This window comes from Micropterus dolomieu, linkage group LG15 (assembly GCF_021292245.1).
Source record: "Micropterus dolomieu isolate WLL.071019.BEF.003 ecotype Adirondacks linkage group LG15, ASM2129224v1, whole genome shotgun sequence".
NCBI lineage: Eukaryota > Metazoa > Chordata > Actinopteri > Centrarchiformes > Centrarchidae > Micropterus > Micropterus dolomieu.
The window spans coordinates 21,805,726-21,820,264 of record NC_060164.1 but is presented as its reverse complement, the minus strand read 5'-3'; the positions used below and the strand labels follow the sequence as shown (position 1 = coordinate 21,820,264).

At 38.7% G+C, this 14,539-nt stretch overlaps 1 protein-coding gene across 1 annotated transcript; it reads left to right on the top strand.

The window, feature by feature from the left end:
- The first annotated feature begins 440 nt into the window (after window positions 1–440).
- LOC123984133 (vasoactive intestinal peptide) lies at window positions 441–6,900 on the top strand. Its single transcript, XM_046070837.1, has 6 exons — window positions 441–691; window positions 1,648–1,752; window positions 2,147–2,251; window positions 3,362–3,487; window positions 4,732–4,843; window positions 5,200–6,900. Exons 1-6 carry the CDS (start codon window positions 519–521, stop codon window positions 5,206–5,208), a joined length of 630 nt encoding a protein of 209 aa, XP_045926793.1. The 5' UTR covers window positions 441–518; the 3' UTR covers window positions 5,209–6,900.
- Window positions 6,901–14,539: the final 7,639 nt, after the last annotated feature.

Below are 14,539 nucleotides of genomic sequence, written 5' to 3'. Positions count from 1 at the left end.
AACCTATTGAAGAAGAAGACTTTTCTGTAGAACACTCTCAATACATTTCCCTAAGAAAAGATGTCATTTGAGCAGAGAGCACTTCTCAGACATTGTGCATTCAAGAGTTTGCATCCTATGAACTAAAGAACAGAAACAAAATGACAATAAAAGATTGTTGCTGTAGGTAACTACTGTATAACAGATCTGCAGAAAACTCTTGAGTTTAACTTCGCCTCTGACATATTTTCCATTTAAATTCTTGTCGAATTTCCAGTGTCTTCCTTCCTGCCTTCCTGCAGCAGTCGACCCGCCCTGTGCTGGGAGAAGTATCCAGGGAAATGATCAGATGAGTCAACGACATCAACTTGGCATATAAATTAGTTATTCCTATGATTAGTTAGAAGAAAAAGAAAAAATCTCCTCACTAATATCACCATAGGCCTGTTTGGTACCGAGCGTGAGCAAGACCAATGACGGAAGCAGCGACCTACTGACGTATCAGGCCCCTGATCGAATCTGATGTCCCCTCCTGCTCCATGAGAAACATCCAGGTGTATAAAACGGGAGGAGACCTGAATAAAGACAGAAAGAGAAAGAGAGTCAGGAAGCATCGGGTCAACAGAGTGGAGATACAGCAGCGGCTCGAGATCAGGACTTTGGAGAGTGCAGAAGAAACGAGCAAACGCAGACAACTTTCTGTAGAGCACATGTAAGATTTAATATTTACGTAGAAATTATTTTAGTTTTTTTAGATGTTGCGTTCTGGGAGGTCTCCGGTTTGGCCATTTTGAACAGGTTTTGGATAAGTATCACTAAATGTTTTACGAATAAATTGCTCGTTGTAATGTTGGCAGCAGCTCGATACATTCAGTTTGGTTTGTGGTCTATGTTGGCAACATAATCGCAACGTCCCCGGTGTAATAGGATGTTTTGTGCTCGCCGTATCTGCATTGTGCGTAATTACGCATTGGAGTTATTTTTCTTTCCTTTGTTAAAAACATAAACGTGTCAAAGATCAGTATCCTAGTAATCCCTCGTGGATAAAATACTCTGTTACTCTGTTTTGTCTATTTTCTGTTGACAAGTATAGTGACTTGAGACTCAGATAGCTGAAAAAAAACTTAACATTAAAAATGCACGGAGGAGATTTTTTCATGTCCACAGTTAAATGTACTCTGATTACTATTTTGGAGGAAATGGAAAGCAATTTGGCAGTGACCTCATTTGAAGAGTAGGATTTTTCTGTGAGCAGAAGCTCAACACATTCAATCTGGCTTGTATTCTATATGGAGGCAACAGAATTTAAGCGTCCCCAAGGTGTAATGAAAGGTTTTGTCCTCGCCAGTCGTGCGTAATTACGCATGAGATTTCGCTGCTTTCTCTTGCTCTCGGCTGCCAGAATTGACCATTACATGAGCAATTTATTTAAGATAAACGGCCAAACGGCTCTTCGCGGGGTGAACTACCCTTTTTTCTTACCTTTGCCCCGAGCAATTAACCACTTGTTTATGACTTACCTGTTGCGCGTAATTTAAGATAATTAATAAAACCTAAGAGCAGATGATGATGATCTTTATTCCGTTGGTAGACTGTTGGGAAATGACCTGGTACGCCCATTGTGTTCAGCTTAGTAGGAGAATAACACATTACCGTTTCCATCCTCAGGTGTAAAGCGATGTTACAACGGTCCGGCCCCCAGCTGCTTTTCCTAATAGCCCTGTGCAGTGTGTTGTACTCCCGGACTCTGAGTCTGCCATACACATCCATGAGGTAAGAGAAACTTGTGTTATCTGCAACTGAAACTGCTGAGAGGGGGAAGCCAGCGCTGTATGATTAGACCCGTGGGTGAATTTGAGCAGGTTTGTCTCAGGACTCGTGCTCAGATTCATTAATCGCAACATCAGAGGAGAATTTTTGACTTTTGTTATCACTAGTGTCAGAAATAATTTCAATATTCAATATTGCCACTACTTCTAGTCAGGTTAATGCCGAACATCGTAGGCCTACATCACACGAACGTGTCGCAGAAAAAGTATTATTATTAGTATGATTATTAACAATTCAGCCTCAGAATTGGAGATGGTGTTCTTCTGTTTGATATTTGCTGTTTTAATGCATCAAATGTAACCAGATTTTAATGAAACTGTTCTGTGACGCTGTGCAGACCGACGAGACACGCAGACGGTCTGTTCACCAGCGGGTACAGCAAACTCCTCGGACAGCTATCAGCGCGGAGGTACCTGGAGTCTCTGATCGGAAAGCGGGTCAGGTAGGTGGCGTCCCCACCCGGAGAGTGCAGATGGCTGAATTTCTCTTTTTCAATCGTGAAGGAAAGGGTTTTAGTAGTTTATTTATTGACATATTTTCTATAGCCTAGTCATTCCTTGTAATAGTGAAATGTAGCCCCGTTTTCACTTTTGGGAAAGAAACTCTTGACATCTGTTAATCAATACCATACTGGCCTATAGGTCAAACCTGCACCTGAAAATTAGAGATCAGAAGGTTAATGCTGTTTTGAGATTTAACTTAACATAAATTATATTTTTGAAAACAGAAAAGGGAGGAAAGTGGATATAGATAGGGGCCAACTTCATCCTCTTCTTTTTAAAATGTGAACCCAAACCCTTCAGAGAATAGAACAGGAGTTAATCTCACTGTAATTTATGCCATAACATCTTAATAGATCTAGAAATGTTTCAGCATGTCAGCCAAAAATTGTTGGAATAATGTCACCTCAGAGTGTAACACACTGTCCATTTCAATGTTGTTTAGAAAGAAAATATCACAAAAATGTGTTTTAGTTATGAAGGAAAAAAATCTTGATTGTGCATATTACCATCAAGAATTTTGCTATTAAATTTTAGTTGACTTCTTGAAATGAGCTTGAAAATAAATCATGAGGTGCAATGAGTACTTGATGATTTTATTTCCCAAATTTCATCAATGGCATACTTAAATTCCTTTAGCCATAGAATCAGGTGGAATACAAATGAATGACATGAAAGGTTCATAATGTTTCTTGTCAAAACCATATTTTCTTACTTTTACATCAGGGGAGACTTTATGCAAAATGTGAAAATATTGTTCATGTTGTTTCACTATTTCATGTAGAGAGAGGTGACACAAGTTTAACACCAGAGCACCTATTGACATTTGCATTGAAAGACCTGACCTGTCTGATGATGCATTTTGTAATTGATAAAATATTTTTAAAGGTTAATTTATGCCATTACTGCGTCATTACATGCAGCCAGGAGGCAAACACACCCACATAGAAAAGAAAAATACCATAATTACAAAACCTGAGCTGCACTGACTTGAACTGTGGTGAAACCTTGATTGTTCTCTTTGTATCTGTCATGATCTCTCTTCTGTCCAGTGATGAGCTGATGGAGGAGCCAGTGAAGCGCCACTCAGACGCCGTCTTTACAGACAACTACAGCCGCTTTCGCAAACAGATGGCCGTCAAGAAGTACCTGAACTCAGTCTTAACGGGAAAGAGAAGGTGGGTATCCGTCCTCCCTTCCTTCACCTGTCCATCTGTTTAACTTTGTCCCTTAAGCTGACTGTATAGGTAAATAACATTATAACTCATTTGCATCACTGACAACACCACACCATCTTCTTATTTTAGTCTAACCCGAGTCTCTTGAACTCGGCTTTTGTCATGAGATGTTACTCTATAAAATATACACTTTCTTACTCTGTAAAAACTTACACTTAAAATCGCAGGCTGTTGCCAGATATCTTGGTGCTACCCGCTGTCACAATGTCCTATTAATGAGATTTTTTATTCTACACAGTTGCTGATTTCTCTTGAGCCAGTATGTAAAGTAGTAGCCCTTAAGAACAACTGCAGCTAAAGGAATATTCAAATTTGACTTTACCACTCAATATCTGTGGTTGCTGCTCACTGAGAATCAAATGAGCTCAGCGTTTGTAAAACAGACTAACCAACAAATTATGAGCAATTGAAATGATAACATGACCAAAGACCCTTGGAACCTTTTATGCAGCTTTTTGAATATGTCATTGTAGATCTAAAACAAAGCATAAATCAATAGCTGCAAAGCCTAATTCACCCCTAAAATTCAATAAATAAAACAACACAATGAATGAAGCTTTCAGGTGAACTTAATAGTATCTAAACACAACAAGTATTTAAAAAGATAAACTTTTTCAAGGCATATACTAAAGCTAAAATATGATGAATACTGACTAATTCTCCAACGTTCAATCTGCTGGCTCCATAAAAGTTAATGTTTGTTTATCATCTTTATTTGTCTTTCGGGTGTGATTTTATGATAAAATAGCATGTGAATGAAACACAATTTAGCAGCTAACATGGACTTGGTGCTAAAAAAAACAATAAAAGCAAAAATCTGACATCCAGAACAACAAAACTAATCTAACCAGCTGATTATTGGACCAAGACCAAATAGCCGCATCTGCTACTTGAAAGTTTTTGAGACACCTAGCTTAAAAATACAAAGTTAAAACGCAGCAAACTTAGCTGAACATGTAGTATGGTCAAGAAATAATACACAAGAAAGAATGAAGGCAAGCCACATGTTATTTAGCGAAAAAAGTTTTTCCTCAGTCAGTAGCCTTTGCTATATTTTCCGTTATATTTTCATCAGCCTTAAAAATTCAAGTATTTGTATGAATAAAATAAATATGTAATAAAATGAATAAAATGAAATTATTGACATGTATTGACATATTTTCACACCAAACAAACACACACAGCCTAGAAGATCCTGGAACCAGCGACCTGGAGGAGTCCAGGGATGAACCCAGCACCTTCCAGGAGAACTACAATGACGTCAACGTAGATCACCTCCTAAACAACTTTCAACTGGTAGGAACGCACACACACAAATGTTTGTACTGTTATACATGTGGCCCTCCTTGACATGATGCATTCAAACCCTACCTCACAACTATATGCCTAACCCCAATCCATACAAAAGTTCCTCACACTCAAGGTCTAAAACTCAAATTGTTCCATAGAGAAATAGACGTTAAGAGCAAACAAACATAATATCCTCAAATGTGAACATTTAATTGGCCTGAATCTGGCAATATTTCTGATGTGCACACTCACACGCATACATTAAGGATACAACAAATCTACTAATGCTAATGTGAGATTTGAGTTATTCTAAATCTGTAACTCTCTTTTCTGTCTATTTTCTTCCCTCCTGTTTTCTGCAGCCACTTTGAGGAGGGGCCCATGCTCCAGTGAATACCTTAAGTCATCCTCATGAAACCGCCCATTCCAAAAACAACACAGTGTTGATCCAAAGGACATTCGACAGTCAAATCAACCAATGATGATGTGTTTTCCAATGTGGTTATCTATCTATTCATTCACACAGTACGTGTTTACACTGTATATATACAATATATACAATACTAATCACTAAAGATTGGTCCAAAGACTCTGTGCGCTCTGAGCAACATGCATGTCCACGTTCTGTTTGGTCAATCAGCGTTTGAAAACTGCAACTAGTAACAGTAATTATAAACAGTACCTTATTTACTTTTTTTCTAATATCAATGTTCCTTTATCTTTCAATGGACAGATACTAACTTTTAATGAATAACTGTCCTATTAAATTTGAGTGAAATGTGTCCTATCAACTAATAAATCATTGAGTTAAACATTTGATCCCTCGAATGTCAATAGAACAGCATTTATTTTCAGTAGTGTACTTTTTCCATTGATTTTCAGTGGATCAGTGCCAACTTTTGTTCAATTAACTTTGAATGGAAAATAAGTCTGAATTCTCATGAATTTTCACTCACAACAGTTCCATTATCTTTCAATGGAGAATGTGTCCAACGCTAGCACCATATATTATTTGCAGATATTCAACTGAACCATGGCCCTATTTACTTAAAATAAGAAAATACTTGCATAAATTGGACTTTCAATGGAACTATTTAGCCTGGGATAATTTAATAGAAACACTGCTCTTTTCAATTTGAGTGAAATTTGTCCCATCTACTTTCACTTTAACATTTGATTAGCATATACTTTCAATAGAGCAACTTTCAGTTGATCTCCTGTCCCTTTAGCTTGTAGAGACCAACGTTTGTACAATTAACTTTGCATGGAACATCTGTGTGATTGAATTCTGACTTATTTTTACTTACCGATAGTTCGATTAATGTTCTGTGGAGCACTTGTATGATTAATCTTCAGTGGAACACAAACACCATTACTGCTTTATAAAAATTTCAATGGAATATAAGTGTTGTTCTATTAACTTCCAATGGAAATATTTATCCCAATAAAGTTTAATGGAGCAACTGTTACATTAAATTTGAAAGAAATCTATCCCATTCACTTTTAGTTAAACATTTTACCCGTTGAAGGTCAATGGAACAGCATTTGTTTTTGCTAACATCCCGTTAGCCTTATGTGAAACATTTGTCCAGTTGGCTTTCAAAGGAACATCTGTCTGATTAGATTCTTATCAATTTTAGCTAACCAATAGTTCCATCAACTTTCATAGAACAATAGATTACAATTAACATTTGGTTGTTATTATGTCATTAGGATGATCACTTTCTTGATTTGTTCTATTTTACATGGGACAGTAAATTGAAGAACATCTGTTGTCACAAATTTAAATTAACAGTTGTTGCAGTAATTTTCAATGGTGCAATCATGATTTAAGTTCTGACTGAATTATTTTAGAAAATCCAAGCGTGGTCATTTGATGATAAGAAGGAGAAACAGGAGCAAAAGGAGGAGGAACACATTTTGAATGGACACAGATGCATATAATCACTTTATACTATTCAATATGTAGAGCAAAGACGTTATAACTGAGCATAGACCTGCCTTTAGTGCATATAGTGATGTACACCACTCACCAAATAAAAGATATTGTTTTATTTTTCAAAGCTGAGTCTTTTGTCTGGCTGATTGTTTGACGATTGACATTTTAGGACATGAGTTGGATCAATTTGGGTTTTTTAAAGACGATACATATAAAATTTAAGCGGCTGATGTTTGATGTTGACAGTTTCCCTTCTTGAAAGATTCCAAACAGGGTTGAGTGTTGTCTTCAAAATGTCATTATTTTCTGGGTTAAAAAAATAGCAATTAAATTAAATACTTTTCTAATTTAACCCAGGAAAAACGCCTAAAATAACATACCCAAAATAATCATCACTCCTCAACCATTAGGCCTAGATTCATAATTCTGGTCTCCTTTGATAGCTTAGGAATATGAATCAACTGTAAATTCACCTATTTATTTTTCTATTAAAGAGTAAATGGAGGTGCAATAAAGGAAAATATATTTTCATCCTCGCCTGGTATAAAATCTATGTTTCAATAGCAATATCACCATCAAAACCATCTTCTAACTGATTATAATGCGACTGAATATCTTCTAATACACCTGCAATACAGCTGTAACTGTAAATTTGATGGCAAGAAACTAATATACAACAGTTATTACACAATTTTTCAAAAATATACCAGGCGAATGTCTATGTTTTGGCCATCTTTACTGTTTATATGTTCACATTTATTGGGAGTTTTCGTCAAAACACTATTCCTGTACAACCACGTTACAAATAACATAAAGCTATTATAAAAAAAATTAATTCTTATCATCTTAAGTTTTAAGTTTCAACTTTTTTTAGCAAATACCTCCTTTCCTCTTGCTCATGTTGGCTGTAAATTAAATGTAATCTGCGTTCGATAAAGCAGTTCTCCTTCACTGTTGGGGAATTGGGAATTTCTGGGTCTCTGTAAATTATATAAAACGGAATGCATGAGATGCTGTTTGTTATGAATTGGCACTATATAAATAAAACTGAATACATTTGAAATGAACAAACCTGGATTTAAACACTTACCTGGCCAGGTAAAACTCCTGAATTCCACAGTGAAAACAAATATCATGCTTATTGTAGAAATAATAAACTCTATATTGATGTCAAAATGTGTATCTACAATAAGTAATCCTCTATTTCACTGCTCATGCCTGAGCACCAGTGTTAGATGACAAGATATGATGGGCTACCAGCTAGCTAACATCACATAGCTCATTTAAAGTAAAATAAAGGGTCCCCCTCCTACGGGTCAGCCTGTAGACGACAATAAAGACTGTCTGTTCCACTTCTTCTCTCCTTTATTTTGACGAGAGAAATGAAACCTAACAGCTGAGGGATTGTGCAATACCAAGATGGCTGCCCGGGCAATCTTTATACACACAGAAAACAGCTGATTTTGTACTGAAAACAGCAAAAACGGCAAAAGCAAGTGAGTGGTTGTAAGGGCCTGTGTCCACCAAAGCGTTTTTTATTGAGGCCAGTGTAGCAAAAGCCTCTTGCCACGGGTAACCCCAGCACAGACGCTGACTCAGGAGCTCATCCAACCAAAGATTTATTTCAGCCACTGCACACATATAAACTTAACATAAAGTACTTTGTCGGGCCGGCTGTGCTTTCCCCGGCTCATTCACCCCGGTCAGTCCTCTGCCGGTCACACCAGCACCAAGACAAATCTTCACATACAGCCTCACTGGCTGTTCTTCACGTCATGGCAGGCAGCAGGAATCTGAGGTCCAGCTTAATTAGTAAATGAACAGCAGCTGTGACAATTTGCTCTCCCTGGCTCCGCTTATCTGTGCCACCTCCCCCACCTCTCCCCACTGCAGCTGAATGCAAACCATGCCCACCTCCACAGGCAGCGTCTTTTTACAATTCATTACAATGGGAGTGCCGCGTTATTACAACATGATAAAAACGTCAGCAGCGTGACGAGGCGCTGAGCATCTTTTCCACGCTGTTTTTTTTTCTGGTTGCTGAGAGTTGAAATATGTTGAACTTTGGGAAAAACGCAGCATCATAGCAACCAAAGCTCTCAGCTGAAAAAAACGCTCCATGTCTCCAAAGCGCACCTTAGCGCTCCCAGCTAGGCATTTTCAGAAGAGCAGGTGGCATTTTCAGCTGGTAAAAAACGCTTTGGTGGACATGGGTACTAACTGTAAATGCTACCAGCCTACCTCAGGCATGAGTGAAACTGCAAATACAAGAGCCATACCGGCTCAGACGTCACCCGGGTCAACAAGGTCTGCATCAGGTAGGGAACCAGGGCAACCTGATGACAAATGGGCTACTGGAACAAGACATTCATGGACTAGAGCGGAAAATATGGATCTGCATATACAAGCAATCCCAGTGAGAGAGGTTATATGCAGAGACTATGGGATATATGGATGCTTCAAAACCCATCAACAAAGAAACATCTCCTAGCTCAGTGTTCTAACAGCCGCAAACAGCAACTGCTATCACAAATAGAGATAGATGAGGTACAACAAATGGACCCCCAAGTACAACAACCAAGATTGCCAAGGCTAAGTACCCTCTGAAAGTCTGCTAGAAGATGTGAATGCAGCACTACATACTATCCCTACTAAAGCTATTTACTACTAAAACCGAGACCAATGAGCTGATGTACGCCACAGCAACAGTGATCCAAGAGATGCTTGGCTATAAGATGGACAACAAGACACAAAAAACCCCATGGGGGAGAAGGCTAGAGACCAAAATCAAGGCGTTTACAGAAAGGTGCAAGGAAAAGGGCTACCTAAGAAATACAACAAGCTGTCGATACCTGAGGCTCTGGAGACTGCCAAACAAAGACTTACCATTCTGGCTACCCGCCTAAAGAGAAAAAAGGAGAATAAACCAGATTGTTATGTCTGAAAACGTTCAGTATTGTGTCCTGTTGGACTCTGTTATGTTATGCACTGCGAGTGACAGGTTACTGTGCCTTTAAGGCTTACAGCAGTGATTTACGGCAAAAGGTGAAAATGTAAGGTTTGCGGCAGTTGAGTAAACGCAACACGAACAAAGCTACACAGTGTGGTAATTGAGTCCTACACAAACACGGATGTTCTCCACCAAACCATCCAAAGTGTACTCTCAGTGGCAGGGCAATAGGGATCCACCCTGGGCTGAGACTGAACAGTACTGGAAGAACATATGGGAGAAAGAGGCATCCCAAACTCACCTTACTGGGGCACTGGGGGCTGTGGGGCCCCAAACTGGGAGAGTGGCTACAGCAGATTCCAGGCAAAACATCAGAGGTCTCTGTCCAGAAGAGTGCAGTCCTAGGAACAGCTAAGATACTGACTGCGCAGAACCCAAACTCCCAGGTAGTGTTGTAGTCAAGACCGCCCAAACCGAGACCAAGTCAAGACCAAGACCAGAGTTTATCGAGACCGAGACAAGACCAAGACTTTTAGGGGCTGAGAGCAGTCGAGACCAAGGCAGAGGGAGGGCGAGACCGAGTTCCCTGCATTGTGTGGCACGCAATAAAATGTGGAACAAGATCATAGGTAGTTCTCAAATTGATCTGAAAGATCCACATTCCCATTAAAACACCCACATACATATGGGCGACTGTGACTCAGGAGGTAGAGCGGTAGATGTAGTGTAAAAGCGCTTTGAGAGGTCGAAAAGACTAGAAAGGCTGAAATCAACGTAAGCATCGCAGGGAGGGGTGACATTAATTAATCATTAATTAGGGTTATTGGTTGCATTTGAAGCAATATGTTTATCAACGTTAGAATGTTAACAAATCACACAATGCAAAAGCAATTTATTGATATTCCCAAAGATATGGTCTTGACTGGTCTTGAAATAAAATCCAGAGTCCTCAATGTCCGAGACCAAGACAAGACCAAGTTCAAATGCGGTTGAAACCGAGACGAGGCCAAGACCATCAAAAAGTGGTCTTAAGACAGGTCTCAAGTACTAAAACACTACTCCCAGGCCTCTGGTAGAGGACCCGAGCTTGAGGATGACACACATATATAAATATATATATATAATATATATATACATCCATCCATCCATCCATCCATCGTCAACCACTTATCCTGCGTACAGGGTTGCGGGGGGGCTCGAGCCAATCCCAGCTGACATCGGGCGCAAGGCAGGGTACACCCTGGACAGGTCGCCAGTCCATCACAGGGATATATATATATATATATACATACACTATTTAATTGAATGTTCATTAGTGGTAGTACTCTATAATTTGATATAATTACATTTGACTTTTTTATCTTTTATCTTAACATAACAAAGGTTAGGGATAATCTTTGTTTATGTTGTGCGTTTCTTAAAATAAGGAGGAAAAAGAATATCGGCTGATATATTGGCTATCAGATTTTAATATCTTCAAATATCAAAATCGGTATCGGACTTAAAAATCCCATATCGGTCGGGCTCTACATTTTATGGATTGTTTTTGCCACTTAATGGTATTTTAAGAGGTAAAAAGTTCTAGGTGAGTTATAATCTGTCAAATATAACCCTCATGAATATAATCAAGTCATTTCAGGGCAGAAATAACCTTTCAGTATTTTAAGAGGTAAAAGGACTGGATAAGTTGGTACACAGCAAGTTAAATAATGTAGAGTCATAAGGATAATTGCAAAATAGATCATGCTCTTATTTTATATGTAACTCAGCAGTAAGTCATGTTAATTGTAGGCTACAGTCTGTTTTTTAAATCAAGGATATTAGACATAGACCTACAAAACACAAATTCCATTGGCAACAACAGGCTTCTGTTATTGCCTATAATCACGTAAACGTCCGGCCTGGTTACACCATAAACTACAAACACTTATTTGGCCACAATTGTGATTATTAAGAGAAACATTAAAGTTTCACAAAGACATAGCTTTGCTATTACCATGGACATAGAGTGATGTTTCTTTGCATGTTATGTCTGTTTGATCGAGATTAAAGCAGCTGTAGACATAAAGATACTGTTCGGTAAGGTTACTCTTCTGGCCACGTAAAATCTGATTTCAGGTCTTTTACACCTTATACAGTCTATGATTAACCAAAACTGGAAAACGGGGAAGTCTGGCCACCCTAGTGTAGGATGAGATAAGAGATATGTGGAAGGCAACAACCGCAGCCATGTACAGTAATTACAGAATGATTTATGTTGTGATATAAGTTAATTTAGATGATTGGTGTTTGATGTGTGTTTGGTATGGATAAAAATGGTTGACATTCTGGCTGAGCCTACTAGCTTCATGGAGGTGTGTGGCATACATAGGGTGACAAAATACTAGATCATCCATGGATTTCTCTTTTGCATTTTGCACGAAAATCTTCCTGCCTGGTCCGTGCTTAAAAGGTTTCACCAGTGTTTAATTGTTTCAAAACAAACATTGCTGTCCCAGGTCAACTAATCAGAGTTTTTAATGGATGTGATCTTAAAGAGGATGTGACATGTTGACATATATGAGTAGAAAGCAGCAATTGACCTTCACTTCTTCCCCATGGGTGTCAGCTGATTGACATGAAGTTCAGTAACACTGACATGAAAACACAGGGATCACCCTGAATGCCTTCTTCTTTCTTTGTTGACCCAAAAGTGAATTTAAGTGCTGCCATCTTGCCAGTTGTCTAAGTACTGTGAGAAGAAGATTTGAGTTCTCCTGGGAATATTTGTTGGGAGTATCAGCAAACTTTAACACCACGCCTATTAGACAACAGCCATGACTGACTGTTGTCTACTGAATGTTAGTATCTTTTTCAGAGTATCCTATTTAAACTTATGGAAACAAAAACAACATTTAGTATTGAAAAGGTTTCAAAGGCAACATGTCACCAATGACAATGACCCTATATGTTTAATTTCTCTTTAATGGCAGTTTCCTTATTTGTTGTTTCTTTGTCATGCTGTTGCCACATCAGAAACAATGAAGATTTGAGTAATTTTTTTGTGACTGACTCTCGGAAGAAATTGAAAGTGAAGTATTTCCCAATTCTGTTCACTATTCTGTCAGTCTTTTACTCACCATTCCTCCTCACCCAATAGTTTGTGATATGAGACATTGAATAGTAAGGGAGAAGAAACTGAAACGACTGAAAATAGTCCCTAACAAATGCACTATTTTCTCCTGTTTGAGAAACGTTTACTAAAAACAGCAGTGCCCAGCTCAACATTTTATTAAAAAAATGAAAGTTTATTCCTGAGCTGCTTTTAAAGATGTATGTCTTCCGGAGGAACCAATGGGCTTGGAACTGAGTGCCACAGACAGGGTAGAGCAAGTTCAAGCAAGTCTTGAGACACTGAGACACAGACTAAGGCATAATTGATTTGTGCCTTTTATATAACAATGCTTTCAGACATGTTGACATGCTTCACATTTGCAGTCTTCTCAGTTATCCAAATGTGAGTTTCCACAGCTCTGATCTGTAATGGTTCTCATAGTAGGAGGAAATGTTTAGAGACAGGCGATGAAAGAAGTTGAAATGTAAATGGACTGTTTTGGCTCTGGTCTTCACAGTTTTGTGGCATTACAATAGGGTTTCTTATTTTCTGTCTTTGGCTGGAAAGCCAAAAAGCATCAGGAGGATCTTGGCTTACTGGACCCCACGTGCTGTGTCACACTGTTAAAAGTTTAGGTCATAATCTCTGACATTTCTGCAAATGTCTATTTTGCTGCTCTCCATCTTAACTGAAATGACACAACAGTGATTCATCCTACTTGCAGTTCATAAAAGCTTTTCCATTTTTGCAATGGCGTCACTTTGTCTTGAGAGTGATGGGGACATAGGGGCTCAGATTAGGGGTGTGATGAGATACTCATGAGACATCACAATATGAGCTATAAGGTTCATGACAACGAGATGAAAAGATCCTTAAACAGTGTTTTAAAGATATCCTCAATGCCGAGATATACGAGGTCTGGGGGACCTCCCCCTGGAAATTTTGATCTTTAAACACTTAATTTCCTGCATTCTGGTGAACGTTTCTGCACCAATTTATGGTGGAAATGTTTTTATTTACGTAAAAGGAAACACAAAATTCAGGTAGCATGTGAGATTTCAAAATCAAAAAATATAATCGAATCTAATGCAGTGCAGCTCTCAGTCATTCTGTGTTGCTTTCAGATCTGTTTCTCCTGCAGATCAACTTTTCATGTAATATCATCCCTGCTGAGGCAACACATATATACAGTGCCTTGCGAAAGTATTCGGCCCCCTTGAACTTTTCGACCTTTTGCCACATTTCAGGCTTCAAACATAAAGATATAAAACTGTAATTTTTTGTGAAGAACCAACAACAAGTGGGACACAATCGTGAAGTGGAAGCCACCTGGGAGACACACCAAACATGTGGAAGAAGGTGCTCTGGTCAGATGAAACCAAAATCGAACTTTTTGGCAACAATGCAAAACGTTATGTTTGGCGTAAAGGCAACACAGCTCATCACCCTGAACACACCATCCCCGCTGTCAAACATGGTGGTGGCAGCATCATGGTTTGGGCCTGCTTTTCTTCAGCAGGGACAGGGAAGATGGTTAAAATTGATGGGAAGATGGATGGAGCCAAATACAGGACCATTCTGGAAGAAAACCTGATGGAGTCTGCAAAAGACCTGAGACTGGGACGGAGATTTGTCTTCCAACAAGACAATGATCCAAAACATAAAGCAAAATCTACACTGGAATGGTTCACAAATAATCATATCCAGGTGTTAGAATGG